We start from the raw sequence: 23,637 nt of genomic DNA on the forward strand, positions 1-23,637 counted from the left end.
AAATATCGATCTGATCGTGTTAGAGATGATAGAGATTGTTTCAAGTTAACAATTCTTTCGGAATTAAATAAAAAATAATTTAATGTTATCCTATTAATACTTTTGAAATGATTATATTAATAATAATATAATTACAATATTTTTTTTTATTTACAATATGTCTTATATAAATTCTTATTCACATAAGCTACCATCACTAATATTTATTCCGACCCGAGTAGTGTTGCTAAACGAATCACAGTCTCGATTTTGTTTGAAAAATGTCTGTCCACTCACCCAATCCTGGCTTAATCCTCCAGAGCAAGCGTTTCAATGGACTGCGGAACATCCTGGAACGCGAAGGTCCCTTCTGCAAGGACGGTTTCGCGGCCTCGTCGGAAAACCTGGAGTTCTTGCAGACCAAGTGCCAGGTTCTGATCATCGGAGCCGGTGGCCTGGGCTGCGAACTGCTGAAGGATCTGGCTCTGATGGGCTTCGGCAACCTGCACGTCATCGACATGGACACCATCGAGCTGTCCAACCTGAATCGCCAGTTTCTGTTCCGTCGCACAGACATTGGCGCCTCCAAGGCGGAGTGTGCGGCTCGCTTCATCAACGCAAGAGTGCCTACTTGCCGGGTGACGCCGCATTTCAAGAAAATCCAGGACTTCGATGAGTCCTTCTATCAGCAGTTCCACCTGGTTGTCTGTGGCCTAGACTCCATTGTCGCCCGGCGTTGGATCAATGGCATGCTGCTATCAATGCTGCGATATGAGGAGGACGGCACCATAGATACCAGCTCCATAGTGCCCATGATTGATGGCGGCACCGAGGGCTTCAAGGGGAACGCACGCGTCATCCTGCCCGGTTTCACGGCCTGCATTGAGTGCACGCTGGACCTGTTCCCGCCGCAGGTCAACTATCCCCTATGCACCATAGCAAATACTCCCAGGCTTCCGGAGCATTGCATTGAGTACGTAAAGATCATACAGTGGGAGAAACAGAATCCGTTTGGAGTGCCCCTCGATGGGGACGATCCCCAGCACATTGGTTGGATCTACGAACGGGCACTGGAGCGGTCCAATGAGTTTAACATCACCGGAGTGACCTATCGCTTGGTCCAGGGCGTTGTCAAGCACATCATTCCAGCTGTGGCCAGTACCAATGCAGCCATTGCCGCCGCCTGTGCTTTGGAGGTCTTTAAGTTGGCCACCAGCTGCTATGACAGCATGGCAAACTACCTGAACTTCAACGACCTGGACGGAATCTATACCTACACCTACGAGGCCGAGAAGTCGGAAAACTGCTTGGCGTGCAGCAATACACCGCAGCCGTTGCCGATTGAGGATCCCAACACCACCACGCTGGAGGATGTGATAAAGCTATTGTGTGATTCCCCGCGTTTCCAGCTGAAAAGCCCAGCCTTGACCACTGTGATGAAGGACGGCAAGCGGCGGACTTTGTACATGTCCGGGGTAAAGAGCATTGAAGAGGCCACCCGAAAGAACCTTACTCAGAGCCTGGGCGAACTGGGTCTACACGATGGACAGCAGCTCACAGTCACCGATGCCACCTCGCCGTCCGCCATGACTCTGCAGCTGAAGTATCAGTCCAATGAGGTGGAGATGGTCTAAAGTGTATCACAGTAGATAACAATTTTAATACACAAGTCGTATATGTAAATAAACAGCAGGCTTAGCCTCGAGTTACGCATCTAAATGCTCATATCCAGTATGTACTTCTTGCCGGTGAATCCCTTGAAGCTCAAGGCAGCGGCCGCCGCGTCTTTGAACTTTGCCAAGGGCACCATCTCATGGTTGGGGGCCACGAACTTTCCCTGCTCCATCAGCTCGAAGATCTCCTTGAACATTTTCGAACGCTCTGGTGAACTGTAGTTCTCCTTGGACCAGCGAGTCATCCAGAAGCCTCTAAATGCAATGTCCTTGAAAATGAGGGGTCCAGTGGCCACTGTGACGGGTTCGCGGGACATTCCGCCGTAGGTGACCAGCACTCCGCCATTGTCTAGATGACGCGACACCTCCGTGGCGCTTTTTCCGCCCACACAGTTGAAGGCCAGACGGGGCTTTTTCAACTTGCCCGACTTGAAGATGTCACTGGTGCGAATTTCGGCCTCTGTTAGGACCTCGGTGGCTCCCAGGCACTGCAGCATCTGCTTCAATTCGGCAATTTCTGGGCGGTCGCGTACAATGCCAACGCTATTGATGCCCCAGGCTCGGCACAATTGGTGCACTGCCTGGCCGACGGCGCTATTGGCGCCGTTTTGGATGACCGTGTCACCCGGACAGAGCTGCACAAAGTCCTTTAGCATTCGGTAGGCAGTGGTGGGATTCACTGTCGAGGTGGCGGCCTCCGCCAAGCCAACCTTCTTGGACACGATCAATAGTTGATCCTCCTTGTAGACGGCATGGGTGGTCCAGGTGCCCAGGCCACTGGCCAAGGGAATGACGTGCTGTCCTGCCTCAAAGCCTTTGACTTTGTCGCCCACGCAGATGACCTCCGCCACACACTCATTGCCGCCAACGGCTGGAAACTTGGGCTTCACCGGGTATTTACCTGTAAAGGATTTATAATAATCATTATCAAAGTGACTTTAAACAAGCTAGGCTTCTTTAAAATTTAAAGCCACAACCTTGAGCATCGTTCAAAGTACAAAGATGTACTGATAACATTCGTTTAACTTTAAATGGATTACTTCTGATTATCCCATAACTGACTTTCAAGCAAGTGGGTATACTTAGAATACAAGTATCTCTGATCTTCAGTTCTTATCCAGTTGTTTCAGCAGAAGATTATCGTTATTAATTATGCAGTTCATGCCGGTTATGGCTATATTTCAGTTGTATCATGCATAATATATGTTTGTTTGTGATATATCCTAATGGCCAGCATACCCTGAATGGTGTTTATGTCCGCCGGGTTAATGGGAGCTGCCAGAATCTTCACCAGCACCTGGTTGTCCTTGGGATCGGGAAGTTTGTCCTCCACCAGTTGCAGAACCTCCTGTGGTTCGCCGTGCTGTGTGTACTTCAAGGACTTGGCCACCACCGACATTTGGCGGCTCCATTGGGCTGCGTTGATGCGAGATAAAAAGCCTCGGCGCAACATTTGTTAGTAGTAGTTATGATTTTTGACCATCAAAAGAGTAAAACGAAAATTATTATGCAGGTTAGTATGACCGTCGCTACATTGCTGCCAACTTGAATTTTAATGACGCCAAAGAGATTTATAATGTTATTTGCTGGTATTTTTGGCTAAGCGACAAACGGTCGCCGTGTTTTCTCCAAATTTCAGGTGTCTCAAATCGATTTTTTAAACAAAACCTCGAAAAATACTCAAAAACTGAATTGACCGGTGATAAAATGGACGCGTAAGCAAACAAATGTTAAAATTCCTAGCTTAATGTTGCATAACAATTGCGTACTCTTGCAGTTTACAAGACGAAGTGGAGTCGCTGGAAGCCATCCTAATGGACGATGTTTGCATTAAACGCACACCCAGGTAAGTAAAACAATACAATATATGTTTTCGATACTACAGCGAGTATTGCAATTCCCGAGAAGCGGCGAGGTGGAGCAGATCGAGACCACGGTGCTGCCCCTGACCGGTGAGGAGGAGGAGCAGCAGTACGTGTGCGTTACCCTGCAGGTGCATCCAACACCTGGCTATCCGGAGGAGAGCCCCACATTCAAGCTGCTGCGTCCGCGTGGATTGGACGATGCCCGCCTGGAGGCAATCCGAAGCGCGTGCAACGCCAAGATCAAGGAGTCAATTGGTTTTCCGGTCGTTTTCGACCTCATCGAGGTGGTGCGAGAGCATCTCAGTGGCAGCAATCTGCCCAGTGGCCAGTGCGTTGTCTGTTTGTATGGATTCGCTGATGGCGACGAGTTCACACGCACCGAGTGCTTCCACTACCTGCACAGCTATTGCCTGGCTCGGCATCTCAATGCCCTACGTCGCAACTACCAGGAGGAGTTCGATAAATTGCCTGCCTGGCTGCAGAAGACGGCCGATCCCTTCCAGGCGCTGTGCCCCGTTTGCCGTGAGCACATCGGCGACGAAACGGATAGCCTCAAGTGCGCCATGCCGCCATCTGAGTTGCTGAATGCTCCGGAATTTAAGGTGACCGAGGAGCTGCGTCAAATGCAGCAGCGCATGTCGGAGCTGTATCTGCAGCAGAAGAGTCGCGGCGCCATTATCGATGTGAACGCCGAGGGCTCTGCCGTGATTTCCATCGAGACGGAGGAGGACATCAGGCGCAGGCGCCGCCGTGAGGAGGCCGAGGCAGCCAAAAAGCTAGAAGGACCGTCGAAGGAGGAGGTTATCAAGCCCACAACTAGTTCCACATTTGCGCCAGTGGTGCAGGAGACCCACCGCATCATGCCGGAGCCGACCAACAATAACTATCACCACAATCGGCGGCACTATCGCGGCGGTAGGCGTCACCATCATCACCATCAGCATGGACACCATCATCGGGCCGAAAGGGAACGGGGGGAGCAGAATGCGGCTGCAGCTCCAGCCAACGCAGGTGGCTCCACATCGAATGCGGTCAACACGAATAGCAAGCAGGCGAAGGCCCAGTCAGCCAGTTCCGGGCTTGCCAGGTGACGATGGCTTCCGGTAGAAATGGGGATCCGGATACCCATTGCGTTGCCATGCTGCTAATACACAATGAAGCACCAACCCAAACGGCCCAGGTTTAGTTTTATGAGGCGCACTTCTGTGACTTTGTTTGTGTTCGTACGTTCGTATATATGTATTTATGTATTTATGTTTAGTTAGCTTTAGCGAGCCGTGTTAGCTAATTTGGACTATATTAATGATGATATTTAGTTGTACCTTAACTATAATGATATTTATAATAATTTACAAAAGACTTGCGGCATCATGCCAAGCCGATATTATTAGGGCCTTTGAAAGCTAGCGCGTAGAGCAGCAGCATGTATTTAGGAGCACCAACTGGCAGCGCTGGCGTTGACGAGATTACACCACAGCATCGGGACGAACGAGGAGGAGACGGTATTGATATCCACTTACGCATAATCTGCAACTGCACTTCAAAGTTTAGTCGAAATGAAACCCCCTCTGGCAGCCCATAGCACAAAGAAACGTATGAACCCAGCTTGTACTTGAGTTAGTTGGATGATTAAAGTTGAAGCGGCATTTCTAGTCAGTAAATGGTGGTCAGAATAGAGGGAACGTAGAAGGAGGAGGAGGAGGAGGAGTAACCCCGATACAGGGCATCTGCATTAGCATGCATGCACACATATTTAAATATCACAATTAATTGAGTGTTTTGTAGAAAACCAAATAGTGATCCGCACGGATCGATCATGGTATTATATCGAAAATTCAATTTCAATGTGTCAAATAACTACTACGATTGAGAACTTCAATGAATAAATCAAATTCGAAAATCAACAGAATCATGGGTTTTATTTCTTATCGCCGGGTATTAAAGTAAAAAGTCGTCGGGTTATGTTGTTATTTTTTTTTTTTGTAAATGTTTATTTCGCATTTGAATTGTTTTAATTAAATAGAATTACAAAACACGAGTTTTAATGCATTTCTTTCGTTTCGTACAACAAAATAATTTAGTATTAGTATTTTACAGTATTTATAGAAACGGGTTCGATTTCTTTCGCCCTTCTGCATCTGCATCGTAATTCATTCGCTGATATATTGCATATAAAAAACATAATAATTATGCAATACAAAATCTGTGTGTGTGTGTGTGTTTGTCGCTTAACAGTTAAATATTAATTAAACTTATAGTAATGACTTTTAGTATATAATTAAATATTTTCTTTATGCGGCTTACAATTTTCACTTTCCTATTAGTTTAATAACAGAACAAAATCAAATTTTATCTCTTTAACGGGTTTAGTTATTATTTTTTTGGCCGTTCCGCCTCTGCCACGTGCCACTCCTGGCTAGAATTCCACCGGACTGGCGATTCCAGTGGAGAACTGAGACTCAAGATGGTTTGCAGCAGAGACCGCGGCATTTCATTCGAATGTTTTATTTTTTTCACTTAAGTTTTTCGATATTTTTTATGTGTTTTTGTTTGTATTTTTTTTGTTTTTGTTTGTTTAATTGCCGTAGAGCACTTGGAGTGTATTTTTCATTAATTTACGCTTGCTTTTCGCTTTATAAGTATATACAAATCATAATTTTGGAAACGTGTATAACTAGTGAATAAAGGTAGTGGGCATTACAAATTAGTAGTAGCAAAAGGTAGTATTAGTAGTAGTAGTACTCGTAAGTAGGTTGCTTGTCTGATCAACTTTGTGTGCTAGCTATATGTCTGCATAACTTTCATCTTAACTGTGTCTTTTACAAAATATATATAGTATAAACATCTATAAATTGTTTCGCTCCACCAATCCATTAGGGCACTTCAAAGTTAGTCTCTTTTGTAGAACTGTGTGCTGTTCCTGCTGCTACATTCATTGCTAATGTAGCCTCGATTAGTTTGGGGAGTGGTTTTTGGGGGGTTTAGTTTAGAACTTCAGTGCGTAGTTAGTACGTAGAGTTGAGTGTTTTGTATGTGGTTTAAATATTGGCATTCTTTTGCTTCTCTATCGTCGTCGTCCTCAGCCATAACGGTGGCTTCCTATAGCCGGAATGGCTCACGCTTCTCCGTCGGTGTGGTTCCCCGCGAAGTGCGTCTCATTGTGGAGCTGAATGTGGGCTCCGCTGAGCTCTTTCGCGGCGTTTGCATCCCGGAGGGCGTTGAGCTACCGCTGATGTTTCGCCTGGGATCGAAAAGTATCAGGATTAGTGACTGTTCTTTCAATAGTTGATCACAACAATATAACACATAAAAATAACAAAAATATGTATTGTAATCTGGTAATCGAACTTAAGCATTAGTCGAAAGCATTTTTTGCTTGTTATTCTGTTTTTTTTTTCTTTTTGTGGCATGGACATGCACATCAACATACACATGCGCGGAAAAGGTTGAACAAACGAGGAAACTTAACAATAACTTTAGACGGGTATCAAATAATAATTACTTGCTATAGACTGAGTTGAAATTGACTAGTAAATGTCTTTGTTGTAAGCTTATCAACTTTACCCCAAGCTGGTTGGATTCGTAGTCGAGCTGGGCGATGTTGACTTGGAATCGAATGAGGGTATCTTAATCGGTATCCGTGATGGCCGGCTTTTTGGTATGTTGGGGGAGGTAGTAAGTACAACGATAGTTAGCAAAGATAAACCATAACCGCTGCCTAAGATACATGATCGATCTTAAATCTAGCCTAAACTTATGAGTATGTATTTATGTTACGTGTTCTATGCCGTTCGTGGCTGTATTACCTAATTGGTTTGAAGCCGAAGCCTGTTAGTGCTGGTATACTGGATGATCTACTCATGCCTCCGTTGCTGTTTCATTTTTTGATATTTTTTTTTTTGTTTGTTTTGGGAGGGGCGGTGGTGTCAGGCACGAGTTTTAGTTGCATTTTTTTAGTTGCGTTCAAGCAAATTTCAAATGGTTCAAATGCCAATTGCAGTTGTAAGTTAGCGTTTCATGATGTTGATTGTTTTGTGTGAGTGGTCAATAGTTAATGCGGTAAACCGAAAATAGTGTGAAAATAAAAATAATAAATTAATAAGAGTTTGAATAATTAATAGTGTTTGATCCCACCCACTTTCCCCGCTATTTTCGATTTGATTCGATGAGATGCCTTAATAATAAAATCCCTACCTTGTGGGCGCCGGACTAGCCGATCCGGAGGCGGTTTTGCGGGTAATGGTGCTGGTGCCATTGAGACGACTGCCGGGAGTCGTGGTGGTGGTCACCGAAAGTCGCGCCGGACGCGGAGTGGTACCGCTGGCTGTGCTGCCCGTTGAAGGCTTGCGTTGCGGAATGCGTGAGGGCGTGTGATCGTCTACAAAAATAGGAAGTACATGCCAGTCAGCCAAAGATCTGCAAACGAGCTCATTTGCTTGCTACTAACCCGTGCTATCTAGCGACAGCGTGGAGCCATGTCGCGATGGCGGCTTTGATCCCTGTCTGCTGAGCGGGCGCGAGTTGGGCTTGGAGCCGGCACGAGAGCCTCCTGGCGTGAGACCCGTGCGCGTGCTCGTGTAGGTGACCTTGCGTGGTGTGTACCGGCCGGAAGGTCCTCCATGGCTACCCTCGTTGTCGCTCAGGGAGTCGGGAGTGCTGGCCGAAAGTGAGGAGCGCGACGGTCGTGACATGGGAATCGAGCGGACGGAGCGCTCGCGTACCTTTACAGAAAAATAAATAAACAAATATTATAATGTGGGATCATTCATGTAGGTTTAGCACCCCCTCTCCCGTGAAAGATGAAACCAATATCGGGCACTCCTGCTGGAGCAGCTTCGGCGTCTTCTGCTCCTGCTGCCTGCGAACTTACCCAGTGTGTTGTTGGATGACAATGCAGCACGTGTGGACTCAGCGGCACCGAACGGCTGGTATTGCAACGGACGAATACCGTGCCGCCGGCACCCATGTGAATGGGAAAGGCGCATGGAACCTGGTCTTGAGCGCGGATTTTCTCAAATATTGGCATTAGTTCGGCCAAGTGTTCGTCGGCTAAGGATATAATTTCGATATGTTTAACCAACAATGAATTAACGCATTTCATTTGGCAAACGGTTTATGATCATTTAAGCCGTGGACAACAACCTAACCTGGCCTAAAAACCTCATAGCCTCATCAATGAATAGTGTGGGGTGTACTATATGTATGCTCTAGCATTAACTAAAAAATGTCGCAATTACTTAATCAAATACAAATACAAAAAAAATGTGAACACATTGTTACCAAGTATTCGGTTCTCATGCAGATATATAGAAATTATATTTTAAGAGTCGGCGGCGCAGCAGCAATAGCTTTTCTTTGTCAACAACACACACAACGAACCCAAAAAAAAGGACGAAAGGAGCACTTACCTTGTGCCCTCGCTGGATGGAAATATGTTTGGATGGGTAAATGGATTGGGATCGGGATTTGAGCAAGGGTTTAACCCTTTGACGTTAACCACTTAACACTTTGGCACCTCTTCTCATTTCTCAATTTCGTTTAAATTTGTCATTTTCAGAAATAATAGAATATTTGTTCTTCTATAAAGCTAGAACCTCTTTTTAAAATACTTTTTGGATATTATAGTTAAATTTAAAGAAAGTTAAAATGTTTAAAGCAAACAGAAATATAATAGGTTAGTTGAAATGATTTTAAGTGAATATACATATCATATTGATTTGACCAAAGTTTAGAATTTTGAGGGTTTTTAAGTAAAGAATATTTAAGAGTAGATAATTGGGTATTAAGTTCTTCAAAAGAAGTTAATTCCGATTGGCGACAAAAACGATGGAAATGGATTCGGTGTGACACTTAGGCTCCCCTTTACTTTCCGTTGCAGATTCAATTTGCTGATTGATTTACCTTGATGATGGGACCCTGTCCACTCATATATGGGGGCAAGTTGGAGCTGCCGCCATTGTGGGCATGGGGTGAGGAGGAGGCAGTGGCGGCCGCATTTGGCGTGGAACGTCTGGGCGTGAATGCGGCCATGCTCTGCGAGACGCCATCGGCCAATATGAATTGCTCGCGTAGCTCTATGTTAGTGCGTCCTTTGGCTGCTCCCGGATAACAGTGGCATTGGTTTTGGTAGCGATTGCAGTTGCAGTGGCAGATGCACAGATGCATTTATATACGCATTTGTACGCATTGGCATGGCAGATGCACCCACATATAACACATTTACACGGATAGGCAATGTTTTGTTGTAGGGCGAACATATAAACAACAACAATAACAACGAAAGTTCGTTACCGCAAAGTATTTGTCACAGTTTGTTTTCAGTATGGTGTGTTTTACAACATTTTTGTTTTTTTGTTGTTTAGTATTTGGTGTGGGCACAGGCGGGTGCATGTCGGGCGTGGTCGTGGGCGTGGCGAGCGGGCAGCGCAAGCGTAGAGTATACATATATGTATATTTATCGGGTTCGGTTTATCAAGATTCAATCGATTTTCGGTATAATAAAGAAAACCATTTTGGAAAAAAAGAAAAAGGGGTAAACATAAAGTTTGATTAGTAAAAAACGAAAAACAAATAACACAAATTAATACAACAATTTTAATTTAAATACAGGACGTACAACGAAATTGATGAGGATTCAAACATAAAATGGGTGACATGAAGTACAGTGTGCACAAACCCTGTTAGTTAACAGAGCATGCTAGACTGTTAAACAAATAAAGCAGGATGTTAGTTTGAAAGCAGGATAGGATTAACAAAATATCATTCTCAACTAATGGTTAAAAACAAAGGGTTAATGTAACTACGACTAAGAATTGGGTGGAGAAACCTGGTTAATAACACTAACTAATAGGAAATAGAAGAACCTACAATTGGCGGGATATTTTTGGTGAGCGTTTGTGTGTGTTTTCATGGTCTTATAGCAGCTAGTTGGTACGCAGTTAGATAGAAGCGACAAAAATGAGCATGAGTAGAGTAGATGGTACAACCCTTGGCTAGATTGGTCAGTTTTATATTTAATTGGTTTTGGTTGCTGGGTAATTGTGTATATGATGTGGCTTTTGGCGCTGGCTGAATGGCAATTAAAGGTAAAATTCGCCCTAAGGCACACTGTTAATATCATTTTAGCTTGTTTAGGCAACTTTTGGACCTGAATTAATGATGAGGTTTTAACAAAGGTTTCTCTTTTTATATTCCGGGTTCATTGACTAGTTATTTTAGGCACAGTAGTTTATTGTTGGTTGGTTGTTTGTTGGTTGGTTAAATGACCATATCCGTTTGGTAATATTATTATTATTATTATTTGGCATTATAGTATAATTAGTTGTTAAGCACAACTGTACCTAGATGTGATATGAATGCATTTAAATGATATGAGCAAACGATGCACAGTATCTGGGTATAGACAAAATGCATGATTTGGGTGGAATATTAAAAATGTGAACTACTAGATTACGCTAGATTATTATTTTAGATATATGTATGGAATTTATGTGGCTGGTATGGATGTGGAATGGATGAAATCCAACAAATTTCGAGATTGTGTGTACGCAACACAACTAAATAGGGTGTTTTGACTAAACTCGGATGGATAGATGGACCACTTACCGCGACAAGGATCGTTCTTCTGCAGGAATTCATCCAGGGCAACCCAACCGCCACCCACGCGCACCATAACAGTGCTGCGAAGGATACGAACGAGGCGCAGTTTCTGGGAGTCTCCAAACTGAAATAAGTTATTTTACACATTAGTAACTGCCGACCAGGTGACACACTACTCTTGCTACTTACTCTGTACTTGCCCTCGCCAACTTGGAACACACGGAACTTCTGTCGGCAGGTACACAGCATGACCAGACGTTTGACCTCATCGTGTATTTTGTCCGAATCATTGGCTGGCTTACGCTCTTGCCAATCGGGACGAAGGGCAGCAATGAACTCTTGCCAGTCGATGAGGCCTTCGCCATTGCGATCGAACAAATCGGCTACAGCCTTCATTTCCAAGCCAGATGTATCGAATTCTAAGGAAATTATATTTGTTGTTAATATAGTTTAGTATAGAAGGATAAGCATCGGAGGAACTTACTCGTATTGAGTATGCCATCGATGAAGACATCGCGCGGAATCATGCCATTGTTATCCTTATCCATTTTCCGGAACAGATCCGTCAAGCGCGACTTCTTGTGGTTCATGTACTTGAGGAACTATGAATGGATAGAAATATTAAAAATCATATTCTTAGTGAAGTACTGTTAGTTAAAAATACTTACGCGCTTGCGCCAATCGTCCCAGCTGAAGTTGCGGGCACGCTCCACATCCTTCAGATACAGAAGATGATCGTTAAGCAGCCGCTGGCGCTCCCATGAGAGCATCCAGACATCGCGCCACTTGGTCCACAGAAGCTTCGCGCGTGGCGAACGGAATTCCAGTTCCGGTCCCGAGGTGCTATATTAAAATGTGATATTTCTGTTAATTAGAAGTTCTTCAAACCCGGTGAACATCATGAACCAAACTAAATACAAACAATTGTACTGGACATGCACAGCTTGAGATGATATGGATGATTTTGGAGGATTTCAAGGACTTACCTTGGCGAGAATCGGGGGCCATAGTGCGGCAGGCGATCTCTGTCGGGCGTGTCACGTGTGGGCGTGATACGACTGCTCAGAGATTTTGGTTTTTGACATAGACATAGGCAAATAAAGCGGCAAGATGCAAAGTTTTGATATTTGATATTCGAGCGGTATGAGCAACGTTTACGTAGTAGCGTAGTGTGTAGACAAGATGAAAGTAGAATCAAAAAGAGACAAAACAAAATGGTACAGTAACGAACAAAATACGCAAAACACATTAACATAGATAATACATGGATATTACAAATTTAAATATACAAATATTTCGAATAGTTGTAGACGCAGCATTTCCAAAAGTAGTTGAAAAGTTGAAAACAAAACAAATTCGATTTGAGAATTTCGAAGTACATGCGGAATCTATCTATTCTTGAATTACAAAAAAAATAATACAAGCCCAACGAGAACTCACCTTCCCTTGCGGGCATTGAGTCCCTGGTCACGAGATCCCTTAAAGCTGTGAAAAAAGAGAATATATATCGTTAGTTACAAAATTATACTTAGGTATCGGATTAAACAAGCAATAGGTTAAGCGGCAGTGATTAAGCAGGGTGTTTTTTTTTTTATTTTGACGAGTGCTCGGTTGGTATGAATTGTGCGTTAGCAGCTACGTATTTTAGCGCTACTTTGGGGATTTAAACAAGTATCTTGGTATGGTTTCGGTATATCAGATGTTAGGCAATCACTAACTCCATTCGTGATTAGATGGTGAGTAAGCACATTTGCCACTTGGCAAGTGGATGAAACGAGTAGCAAGCATTACAGTATAAACTTGCGGCCAAACCTTTGACGCCTCAGGGTGCCGTCGGGTGACTGCTCACGCAGATCGTGACTGGAGCCACGACTGTTGGTCGGTAGGTAGTTGGTTCATTGGTTGGTGTGGTTTTTGGATAGGCAGAGAGATAGGTGTGCAAGACGTTGCGGGGGTTTTTTGGTTTTTGTTTGGAATATTGTAGCAATAAGGTGGTGGATACAAAAGAAAGTATACAAAAAGAAATTGGAAAAAATAAATATACAAAATAATAATAATATACCAAGGATATGTACAGCAGAGCTACAGTTTCGGCAGCTACTTGCGAATCTATTATTCTACTCACACTGGCGTCTTGCCGCTGCGCGACGGCTTGCGCGCTCCTGGTGGCAACTGTCTTGGTTTGCATGCGCGGTCCACTTCGTTTTGACGGCGAGCAGTGTTTTCCATGAACTCCTTGTGGTCCTCGATCAATTTCTCCACGGGTGGAATCTCGTCCGGCAGCTGTTCGTGCTTCAGGTCTGCAGAGAACGTCAATTAAAATCTATCTCAAATAATTTAATAATCAATACTTACTCAACAAGGTGCCCTCGAGTCCGCTGAGCCAAGCCAACAGCTCCTCAATGGTGTCGTCCAAATCCTTGAGCGACTGCAGATGCTGCTCCAGCTTCGACTCACGATTGATGGCCCATTGGCGCACCTCCTCCCAACGCTGCTGGATAATCGAAAGCCAGTTCTTGATGATCGGAATGGCATCGGGATAGGCCTTGTTGATAATGTCCTCGGCGTACTCAAAAGTCTCGGTCTTTTCACGCTCGCGCACTCGCAGGTCCTTCATGAAGTCCATGTGGATGTCCATCATTTCACGGGACACCTTCTCGTCATCAGGGGCATTCTTGGCATATCGTAGCTTGTGCTCGGCATGATCCAGCCAATCAAAGAGAGCCTGGACACGGGCATTAAGCTTCTCGGCATCAACAAGGGCCACCTGGAGACGCTCGCCGCGTTTGGCGACGGCACTCTTGACCTCCTCCCAAATGGACTGCATCTCATCGAGCTGACGTCCAACTTCGGGATTGTTTCCAGATCGCTCCAGGTCGCGTCCAGTCTTGAGCACTCCTTGCATTTGCGCAGCGCGCTTCTGCAGATCCTGCTCAATGTGCTTGTGGTGCTCGCATAGACCTTGAACCGTCTCCAAATCTCCGTGGACTGGTCCATTTTCGTTCAGGCGGCTCTTAGCCTTCTTCAACCAGTCAAGAAGCTCACCCAGAGCATCGCTGAACTGTCCAGAAAGAAGCAAAGCCTCCTCCAGCTTGCGCTGGCGATCGATGCTCTTGGACCACACTCGAGTCCATTGTTCCTTCAGTTCGATCAGCATTTTGTCCAACACAGGGCGATCGCCCTTGGGAGCTCGCTCCAAAAGATTCTTTCCGGTGCGCATGGTTCCGTCGTAGACCGATTGCTTGGCGCCCAGTTGACGATGCGTCTCTTTCAGCTTGCCAATGTACTTCTTGATCTTTTGTGGTTCCTTGGACGCTGTGGCTTCCTCGATAATTTGATCCAGCACTTGTTCGGTTTCCTGCAGATACTGCATCATGCCACTCCAGGCGTCGTTGAACTCGCGAGCCTCTTTGTAGCCATGGTCCAGAGCACGAGTGCGTTCCGCAGCCTTGCTAACCACTCGTTCCCAACGATGTTGCACCGACACGAGCAGGTTCTTAATCAAGATCACGTCCTGCTTCTGGCTGAAGTACTTAAGGTGAGTTCCCTTCTTGTCCAGCAGCAGCATGGCTTCGCGATGAGTGCTCACATCCTTCTGCAGCACCTTGTGCTCCTCCATCTGGGCCTGAATGGTTTCCAGAACGCGTGAGACGGGTTCAGCATTGGACAACAGCTTTTCGGCCTGGGTCAGCCATTCAACAAAGGCTTGCAGTGTGTCATGGAACTCGGTGGCTTCCTTGAGTGCAATTTCCAACTTAATCTTCTTGTCGGATGCACGGGATACCACGGCATCCCAACGTTGCTTCAGCGTGCGGAGTGTATGCTGTAAGTTGCTGGACGAGACCTTCATTTGGTTCTGACGCTTGATGTACTCCTGGCCCTGGGCCTGAATCGTCTCCACCTTGGGTCTGTTTTCATCCAGCTCGTTGTACACCTCCATGAAACGTTCCAGTTGCTCAGTAGCAGTCTCGGGAAGTCCGCCCACAGGCTTGCTAGCTCCAATCACTGCGTCTACATCGCCCAGCCATCCCAGAATATCCTGGACCTCGGCAATATATCCGTGAGCTTCACGTAGAGCCTCCTCCAGTTCATGCTGACGGTCGCTGGCCTTTTGCAGAAGCTGCTTCCACTCGTTGTTCAGTTTGCGCAGCTTCTCCTGGGTAGTAGACGCCTCCACAGATCCCTTCTCGGTTTCAATCAACTGTCGGCCCGCATCGTTCAGTGTGTCCACTGAGTTCTGGTGGGCCTGAATGTCGTTGGCCAGCACCTTTAGCTTGGCCAATTCAACCTCTAGCAGTTGCGGATCTCCAGGAATCTAAAAGTTTACATAATGGAAAATGATTTGGGTTTCTCTCAAGCATGAAATATATATCTACGTACCGGCTTCAGTTGGTCCAGTGTGCTGTCGGTCTTGTTGATCCATACCAGCAGCTCGTTGAGAGCATGCTGGAATTGACCCAAGTGCAGCAGAGCGTGCTCCAGTTGCTTCTGGCGCTCGACCATGCCACGGAGTAGGGCCTCCCAGCGGCGATTGACCACCGACAGGGGTTCGCGAATCGATGCCGCTTGCTCGGGTGAAGTGCGTTCCGTCAGTTCCACAGCTTGTCTGTAAGATTCAATTAACAATTAGCCGAAGAATTTACAAAAACTGCAGTGTAACATAAGCAAGCGCAAAAACAATAAATGGCAAGTGTTTTTTGTTTTCATTTTGAAATTGCATGCAACTGGATAAACTGTGGCAATCAAAAAACATGCTCGGCTCAACTTTGTTCAAAGATACCGGAGATCTTAAATCATTGCAGTTGCAAGCACTTAAATGTAATCAATATTCACAACAACAACGCACGAACGAACTAGACTTTTTTGAAACTATCTTGCCTTTTGAGACCTCTGCCAATTCACAAGTTGAGATAGACACCACGGCAATGGAACATTAGATTTTTAAATTTGAATAGATTCGATTGAATAAGAATATATATATATAAATATATATAGAAGGCCTTACCTGTTTAATGCTTCTACTTCAACCATATGCGGATCGACTTCATCCTTGAACGACTTGAGTTGTTCAATCTGTCGCTTGACGGCATCAATGTCCGAACCCACAGCTCCCAGATGGGCAAACTTGTCCTCGGCCTTGGTCAAGAACTTGAGGAGGTTCTGCAGTGTCTCGTGGAACTCCATGGCCTTCTCCATGGCATCGATGAGGTTCTCCTCGCGCTTGGCATACAGCGCCGTGATGTTGTCCCATGCGTTGTCCAAGTCCTCGATGTGTTTCTTGACCTCTGGCTTGTCGGGCTCGCCGCACATGTTCATCAGGTTGCTTCCGTGACGTCGCACCTGCTCGACCTCTGGTTTGGTCTGGTCGATCTCATGGCGGATTTCCTGCAGCGCCACCTGTTGTTTCTTAATGTCCTGAGGCTGGGCCGCTGGTGGCTCCTGGCAAGATAGTGTTTCCTCTAGATCCTTTAGGGTCTTCATTACGCTGTTCAGTTGCTTCCAGAAGGGTTCGGCTACGCTTAGGATGTCGTCCAACGAGCTGCCGCGCTTCTTGGTGGCATTCTGTACATCGTTCCAGAGATTGTTCAGCTTCTCCAGCTTGGCCTTAATGTCACGCACAGCTGGATCAGCTTTGTTGCCAGCCTTAGCGATAACATCGTTGGCCGCACGCTGCACAGCACTGAAGGCATCCTGTCGCTTGTCCAGATCGTCCATCAAAGCATCATTATCCTCGATCTGCTCACGTATCTTCTGCGGAAGAGCGGACAGGGGATCTAATTGATTGACCTGATCCACGGTGTTGGCCAGAGCACGCAGCATGCCCTCCAGTTTATCGGAGAACTGGCTGGATTCCTGCAGAGCACTCTCGAGCGCCTGCTGCCGTTCGCGGAGTTCCAAGCGGAGTGCGGCATAACGGGCATTGTCCGTGTCCAAAATCTCGTTGATCTTAGCACCATCATCATCGGCCACCAATGCACCCAAAGCCTCACCAGTCTTGTTCAGTTTGTCTAGCAGAGGTTTATGTTCCGCTATGGATTGAAGAAGACGTTCGTTCTTGTCCTGCTGCAGAGTGATCTGGTCAGGACGCAAAGCCGGCATGCTCAATCGCGAAATCTGCTGCTCCATGTCATCCAACCAGGCGGTGAGTCCCTGATGGGAATCGGCGAAATGTTCAGACAGGGGCAGAGCCTGTTCCAGGATGCCCAGACGCTCGCTGCACAATTGAGCAACAGTGTCGACGATCTCCTTCAGATCATCCAATTTCTCACGAAGAGTGGCGGTGTTCTCGCTCTGTGGGGACTCGCGGAGCACCTTCTTGGAGGCCGCAGTAACATCTCGTACACGTCCCTTCTGGCTGGAAATGTCATCGTTGATAGAACGATGCTCCTGCAATTGGGCACGCACCAACTTGGGCTCCATGGCAGGCAGATCGGCTTCACGAAGAGTGGTGTCCATTTCGCGGAACCACTCAAGCAGTTCATCAATGTCACCTGTCACTTCCTTGGCGCGCTGGTTGCTCAGGTGGAGACGCTCCGCCTTGCGTTGAATTTGCTCCACAATGGAATCGAAGCGACGGTTGTCCCGGGTCACAATGCTCTCAATGGTGGCAGCACCTTCTCCCGGAGAAAGCTGACACAGCTGGGGTCCCACTTGATTGATACTGTCCAGAATAGGACGCATATCAGCCAATTCACCCTCCAGCCGAAGCACATCAGCTTGACGTGGCTCGCTGGGAGCAAGAGCAGCTTCAGCACTTTGCATCCATTCCACTAAACGGTTGTGAGCTTCATGGAATTGCTGCACCAATGGTAGTGCATTCTGTGCACTCTTCAGCAGATCTCCACCACGGTTGGTCAAATCGCCATAGCGACGTTGCAGGGAGTCTAACTTGTCCTTCAGTTGGATAGCTTCATCGTTGGAAATGTGCTTCATCAGCTCGGCTCCGGATTCCACAGTAGATTCCACATTCGAAGCGTGACCGGCAATGTTCTCGTTTAGCTCCAACAGATGATCCATCTGTTCCAGCAGCTTTTCAGCGTAAACGGGAACGGACTTAAAGCGCTTCAACTCGGCTTCCATACTTTCCATCCAGGCCACCAGATCCTGATAGCTCAAGACCAAGTGACGCAATCCCTGGCGTGATTCGGCTAGCAGAGCCCCAATGTTGTCGCTGGCATCCACCAATCCTGTGTACCGCTCTGTCACACCGCGCACCTTCTCGCCCAGATTAACGGCTTCCTCGTCGCTAACCAAATGCATCAGCTGGGCGGTGACATCGGCAAGGTCGGAAAAGTCGGGCTTCTTTCCCAAGATTTCGTCGTGTAGACGGTCGTGTTCGCGGATTCGCTGCTGGATCTTCTCTTCGTCAGTAGGTATCAGTTCCATTGCCTTAACAGATCGCTCCGTGTTGTCCAGCCAAAGTTCCAAGGGACTAATCTTGTCATGGAATCGCTTAGCCACTTCCATGGCTTCCTCAAGATCCAACTCACGTTGCTCGGCTCCGTCGGTCAGGGCATCAAAGCGTTTCATCAAATCGTTCAACTGTTTCTCAATGGAGGCACGTTCGCCGGGTTCACAGTGGTTGGCAACTTCCTTGCCGAGATTGGCTAGAGAGCCCATAGAGTTTTGACGATCCAAAAGCATTTTCTTGAGGAACTTTTGCTCCTGAAGCTGTGCCTTTACCACCTTATAATCGGAGCTAGGCGGCTTCTGATTAGCCACCATCTCCTCGGTGTCGCTGAGCCACTTGGATAAACCGGCCAACGCCTCCTGGAACTTTCCAGATTGCAGCAGAGCCACATCCAAACGGCGATCGCGCTCGTTCATTCGCTCCTTCAAATCGTTCCAGCGGTCGTTTAGCTTTTCCAGATCCTTCTCAATGGCCGTGGTAGAAACACCACTGCCAGCCGAACGCACTAGGTCTCTGCCAGCAACGTTTACCTTGTCCACATTGATGGCCAGTGGTTCCACCTTGCGCTCCCTGAAGTTACGGAAGTCCTCTTGCTGGCGGCGAATCTGATCCAACTCCGAGCCAACGGGCTTCATGCGCTTGAACTCATCGCTTACGTCTTGAATGTCATCCAGAGTTTGCGATTGATGGTCGTAGAATTCGCGAAGTGCTTTCAAAGTGGAATGAAGATTATCCTCGTGATCGCGAACTCTGTTGTCCAAACGACCCAATGTCTTACGCAGCGTGGAGATTTGCTCACGGGTCTGGGTGGTGTCTGCAGCGAATCCTGCATCTACCAAAACATCAGCGGCACGTTCTGCATCCTCCAAACGACCCACAAGGCGATCCAATTTGGTCTGGATCTTGCCAACATCGTCGATTTGCACTTGGACAATCTTGATTTCTCGACCGGGCGGTGAAAGCTTTTCAATCTCGGTCTCCAGATCGTTCAGATCAATGCCCAAACTCTTCATTTGTTCGTTGAATTGGGATACGGCGGTGGCTGCAGATTGCAGTTCTCCGCAGCGATCATCCAGGCGACCCTGTAGCTCGGACATGCGGTCGGCCAGGCCATCGACTTCACTGGTCAAATGATCAGCATCTCCGCCAGCAGCTCTAGCCTCAGCACTGATATCCTTGGCCAGAGCCTTAAGTGACTGCAAAGGCTTGCTCAAGTTAGTGAGCTCTTCGCGTATGGCCTTAACACGCTCCAAAAGTTTGGGATCCTTGGCAGCTCCACCGAGAGCATCGTGGGCAGCAAGTCGATCCTCGCAACGACCTAAAGAATGATCCAGGTTTCGCAACTCATCATTAAAATCGTCCAAACGACGCGAGCAGTTTTCAATTTCATGAGCACGGGCAATCAGATCATTGTTGAGTCTCTCCCAACGATCGCGGATGTCTTGAAGTTCCGCCTTAATGGGTTCCTTATCGATGTCGCAGCTGCTGAGGAATGTCTCTCCCAATCCCTTGGTGTTTTCGAATTCACCGGAATGCTTCCAAACCTCACTACGGAAGGTCTGCAGATCACGCAGACGCGTCTCCAGCTTTGCCTTCGACAATACGCCGGGTGTAAGATCAGCCAACTTATCCTCCGCGGTACGCAGCCAGGCCAGGAATGTCTCCGAAGTTTGGGAGTACTTCTTGCAGTGCTCCATGCACGTCTGCAGTCGTGTGTGTCGATCGACGGCTTCACGGCGCAGTTTCTCCCACTGCTGCTGGATGCGATCCAAATCACGTTTAACTCCGCGATCCTGCTGGCGATCGGTTAGATCCTTGCCCTTGTTGATTAGCATAATAACCTCATGCTCACGGGCCATTACCTCACGATAGATCGGCTCATGGGTGTCAATCTGGTGCTGCAGTGTTGGCTTGTGTGCAGAGACCAAAAGCCTGTCGGTCAGGTTGGAGAGCTCTCCGCCCAACCAACCAAGAGTCTTTGAGCAATTCTCGGCAAAGTGGCGGCCATCCCGAAGGGAAGCCTCTGTTTCTGCCTTCTTGGTATCCAGTTTCTTCTGAAGGGCCAAATACTGTTTCTCCAGAGCTGCGACACGAGAGTTGACATCAGCGCGCGAGGCGGGATCACCCAGAATGTTGCATAGAGTGGCGGCGGATTGTTCCACATCGGCTAACAGCGGGCGTTGACCCTCAAGCTGTCGCTCCAGGTTCTCGATTTTGCGGAGATTCTCCTGGTGATCGCCATCCGTGGGCAAAGTATCCAGATTATCGCTTATGTTCTGCAGAGCCTCACGCAAGCGATTTACAGCAGCATCGAACTCCTTGGAACTGTCAGCAGCACCGCCCAAACTATTGGCCCGGTCGTCTAACTTTCCAACCAGATCATCCCACTTGCCCAGAATGTCCTTCAGTTTGATTTCGACCGCCTGAGCATCGGGTGTGCCGGCCAAATGGTCGACAACATCATGTCCAAGCTCCTGGAAATGCTTCAGTTGTGGTTGCTGAGTGCGGAATTCCTCGCGAAGCACTTGCACCTGCTGCACCTGGCTCTGGACCATACGGGGATCGGAAGAGATGGGTCCCAGCACGGTTAACATACGTTCCTTACTGTCCAGCCAGCTCTTCAGATTTCCATGGGTGTCCAAAAAGTCACGCAGCTTCTCGGAGAAGGCAATGCGATTCTTGCAGATGTCGTTGAGATTCTTCCACTTCTCTTGGATGCTATCGTTCTCCTGGCGCAATTGTTCGGCACCGGGCACATCTGACTTGCGGCGGAGGATATCCTTCACCTGAGCCTTGGTGGTGTCAAGAAGACTCTGCTTCTCGTACATGTCTTCGAGGATCTTGCGCGCCTGCTTAATGCAGCGCTCGGCCTCATCCTTGTTTGATACGGACTCCTTGGGCAATTGGCGCTGAATGCGCTCCAGGAACTGAGCTAGTCCCTTCAGATTCTCGTACTGCTTGCGAAGTTCCTCGTTCAGGTTGTCCAGCTCGTGTTGGCGGTCATTGAGACGCACGCCAATCAGCCCGTAGCGATTGTTGATCTCGCTCAGCTGCTGCTGCACCGGAGATAGCTCAGACAGCTGGAAACCATCCTGGGAGGATCTGCGGCTACCGAATCCACTGGAACCAGTCGATAGTGGCGACAGGATGCCTCCCTTGGTGGGGCTGGGGCTTCTAGCGTCTCCGGACATGCGGCGCAACGGACTGGTCCGCTTAATCGGACTATAAGTGGAGCGTTTGCGGGCAGGACTCTCTGGACGGATTAGCGCATCGTACTGTGCTCCAATATCGTTAATTTTATCAATAGTTGGTGCATAGTCGCGGTAATCCTTGCATATGGGCTTCAGCTCGTCATGCTGCTGCTTAATCCTGTCCAGATCGATTGCTACCGGCGGAAGGCCGTTAACTCGCGCTTCAGTGCTGGCCAGCCAGGAGAGGACCTGATCCTTCAGTCCCTCGTAGGCCAGTTGTTGTTCGGCCTTTTGCTTGGACAGCTTGGCGCGCTCATCGATGCTGATGTTAATGTTGCGCCACTGAGATTCCAGTGCCTTGATGCGATCGCGCAAAACTCCAGTATCGGTGACATCACGCAGGCTAATTAGATCCTTGCCACTGCGCACGCAATCCTCAAACTGCGGAGCCAGTTGGTCCTTGTCACGCGACAGTTCGTTCATGCGGCGAGCCAACTCTTCAGTTGAAAGCAGGCTTGTCTCGCGGCTATCTAGAGCCTCCTGTAAGCTGGCCATACGCTGCTCCACGGTGCTGATTTCATCCAGATAGCGGCTTAATCGGTTGTAAACGTCATCTAAGAATTCACCACGTTTGTTGGCCTTCTCGTAGAGCTTCTCAAACTTGACGGTCACATCGTTTAGATTCGATTCCACCTTCTTGGCAATGCGTGCATTCGATGCGCTGGCAAGCAGATGTTTGGCCGAAACTTGAACGCTGTCGATGCTGGCCTGGTGAGATTGAAGATCGGCTAGCAGGACCTTGTGCTCGCGGATCTGCTCCTGCAGACGCTCCTTGATAAGCGAGGCGGGTCGCAGATTCATCTTGAACTTATCCTCGGCCTGGTTAACCCATCCCACAAGACTGTCCAAGGCATCCTGTACGCCCTGCGATTGCACCAAAGTTTTGTCCAGAGTTTTGCAGTGCTCACCAAGATTATCCAGAAGCTGCTGGTAGTTGTTCTTCAGATCGGCAATAGGCAGTTCCAACTGATTGATCTCCATGGGACTGAGTTGGCCACCAAGGCTGCGCAGCAGATTATCAAGTGCCTGTTGCGCATTGTCCACCAAGCGACCACTAGAAAGCAGCTCATTGTGTAGAGCCTTGGCCTCGTTCATCTGATCCTGTACTCCCTTAGGATCGCCGGCAATCGGTTCAGAGATAATGCGCGACACACGCGGATGTACACTCCTCAGCCACTCGTTAGCCTTGTCCAATGCATCCTGGTACTCACGCTGGCGTCCACCCAAACCGGAGACGCGATCTTGCAGAGCATTCACACGGTTCAACAGATCCTTGTACTGTGCCGAGACCAGCGATACCTCTTGGCGTATGGGACTCTCGGCACTGGACAGTGGCTCAACATGTGGCAAGCGTTCGGGCAGTGAAGTACGGAAGTCGTTCAGTATGGCCAAGAACTCCTTGCTCTCGTCCACAAACTTCTGTGCGGCCATTGTGATGAACCGCAGATCGGCCTGGTGCCCAATCACATCGCTGACAAACTCACGAACCGAATCGGCCTGAGAGGGCAGCCGAGTCAAATCGGACAGGGAACGTTCCTTGTCCTCCAAAGTGCGTCGGGCGACTTGCAACCAATCGGAGAATACATCCAATTCGCTGCGCAGTTTGGTGAGCTCATCTCGACCTGCTTCCAGGCGCCGGAGCAAACGCACGGTGCGATCGTTGACACGATCCACACGCGAACGCAACTCCCGGCCAGAGTTCTCCAGAGTGGTCACTTCGGGGGCAGACAAAACATCACCACCGGTGAGCACGATCTGACGGATTTGCTCCAAACAAGTGGCAACTGGCCGTTGCTGAGACTCGATCTCATCCTTGATTTGCTATTTAAACAAAGAATACATTGTTTTCAATTTTGTAA

At 47.8% G+C, this 23,637-nt stretch overlaps 4 protein-coding genes across 27 annotated transcripts in view; 2 read left to right on the top strand and 2 right to left on the bottom strand.

The window, feature by feature from the left end:
• Nucleotides 1-214: 214 nt before the first annotated feature.
• Uba3 (Ubiquitin-like activating enzyme 3) lies at nt 215-1,695 on the top strand. Its single transcript, NM_137069.4, has one exon. It carries the CDS (start codon nt 261-263, stop codon nt 1,611-1,613), a length of 1,353 nt encoding a protein of 450 aa, NP_610913.1. The 5' UTR covers nt 215-260; the 3' UTR covers nt 1,614-1,695.
• On the bottom strand, nt 1,612-3,265 carry CG16935 (uncharacterized protein). 2 transcript variants are annotated; one of them, NM_137070.2, is made up of 2 exons: nt 2,892-3,265; nt 1,612-2,553 (listed from the first exon to the last, which is right to left on the bottom strand). In NM_137070.2, the coding sequence occupies exons 1-2, from the start codon at nt 3,103-3,105 to the stop codon at nt 1,694-1,696; spliced, it is 1,074 nt and encodes a 357-aa protein (NP_610914.2). In that variant the 5' UTR covers nt 3,106-3,265; the 3' UTR covers nt 1,612-1,693. The 2 variants fall into 2 exon arrangements, with proteins under 2 accessions (NP_610914.2, NP_001286396.1); NM_001299467.1 differs by having other exon boundaries at nt 2,892-3,193.
• On the top strand, nt 3,260-5,419 carry CG13344 (uncharacterized protein). Of its 2 annotated transcripts, none has more exons than NM_137071.5 (3): nt 3,260-3,367; nt 3,430-3,498; nt 3,561-5,419. In NM_137071.5, exons 1-3 carry the CDS (start codon nt 3,360-3,362, stop codon nt 4,606-4,608), a joined length of 1,125 nt encoding a protein of 374 aa, NP_610915.2. In that variant the 5' UTR covers nt 3,260-3,359; the 3' UTR covers nt 4,609-5,419. The 2 variants fall into 2 exon arrangements, with proteins under 2 accessions (NP_610915.2, NP_001027416.2); NM_001032245.2 differs by having other exon boundaries at nt 3,561-4,842.
• Nucleotides 5,420-5,499: 80 nt separating this feature from the next.
• The window catches only part of shot (short stop), a 77,874-nt gene continuing 59,736 nt past the window's right edge, over nt 5,500-23,637 (bottom strand). For 6 of the 22 annotated variants that reach the window (NM_001169677.1, NM_001259381.1, NM_001259380.1 and 3 more), the window contains 15 exons: nt 16,122-23,599; nt 15,497-15,722; nt 13,472-15,431; nt 13,242-13,416; nt 12,929-12,988; nt 12,557-12,601; nt 12,103-12,174; nt 11,785-11,959; nt 11,601-11,718; nt 11,306-11,535; nt 11,123-11,240; nt 9,419-9,612; nt 7,965-8,238; nt 7,712-7,895; nt 5,500-6,758 (listed from right to left, as the gene is read on the bottom strand). In NM_001169677.1, the coding sequence (NP_001163148.1) occupies nt 6,617-6,758; nt 7,712-7,895; nt 7,965-8,238; nt 9,419-9,612; nt 11,123-11,240; nt 11,306-11,535; nt 11,601-11,718; nt 11,785-11,959; nt 12,103-12,174; nt 12,557-12,601; nt 12,929-12,988; nt 13,242-13,416; nt 13,472-15,431; nt 15,497-15,722; nt 16,122-23,599 (11,451 nt within the window). In that variant the 3' untranslated portion in view covers nt 5,500-6,616. Of the gene's footprint in view, nt 6,759-7,019; nt 7,169-7,323; nt 7,390-7,711; nt 7,896-7,964; nt 8,239-8,387; nt 8,567-9,418; nt 9,613-11,122; nt 11,241-11,305; nt 11,536-11,600; nt 11,719-11,784; nt 11,960-12,102; nt 12,175-12,556; nt 12,602-12,928; nt 12,989-13,241; nt 13,417-13,471; nt 15,432-15,496; nt 15,723-15,994; nt 16,007-16,121; nt 23,600-23,637 lie in introns of all 22 variants that reach the window. The other 16 variants (NM_166016.2, NM_166017.2, NM_079009.3 and 13 more) reach the window with 9 other exon arrangements.

The sequence above is a fragment of the Drosophila melanogaster genome, chromosome 2R (assembly GCF_000001215.4).
Source record: "Drosophila melanogaster chromosome 2R".
NCBI classification, from domain to species: Eukaryota; Metazoa; Arthropoda; class Insecta; order Diptera; family Drosophilidae; genus Drosophila; species Drosophila melanogaster.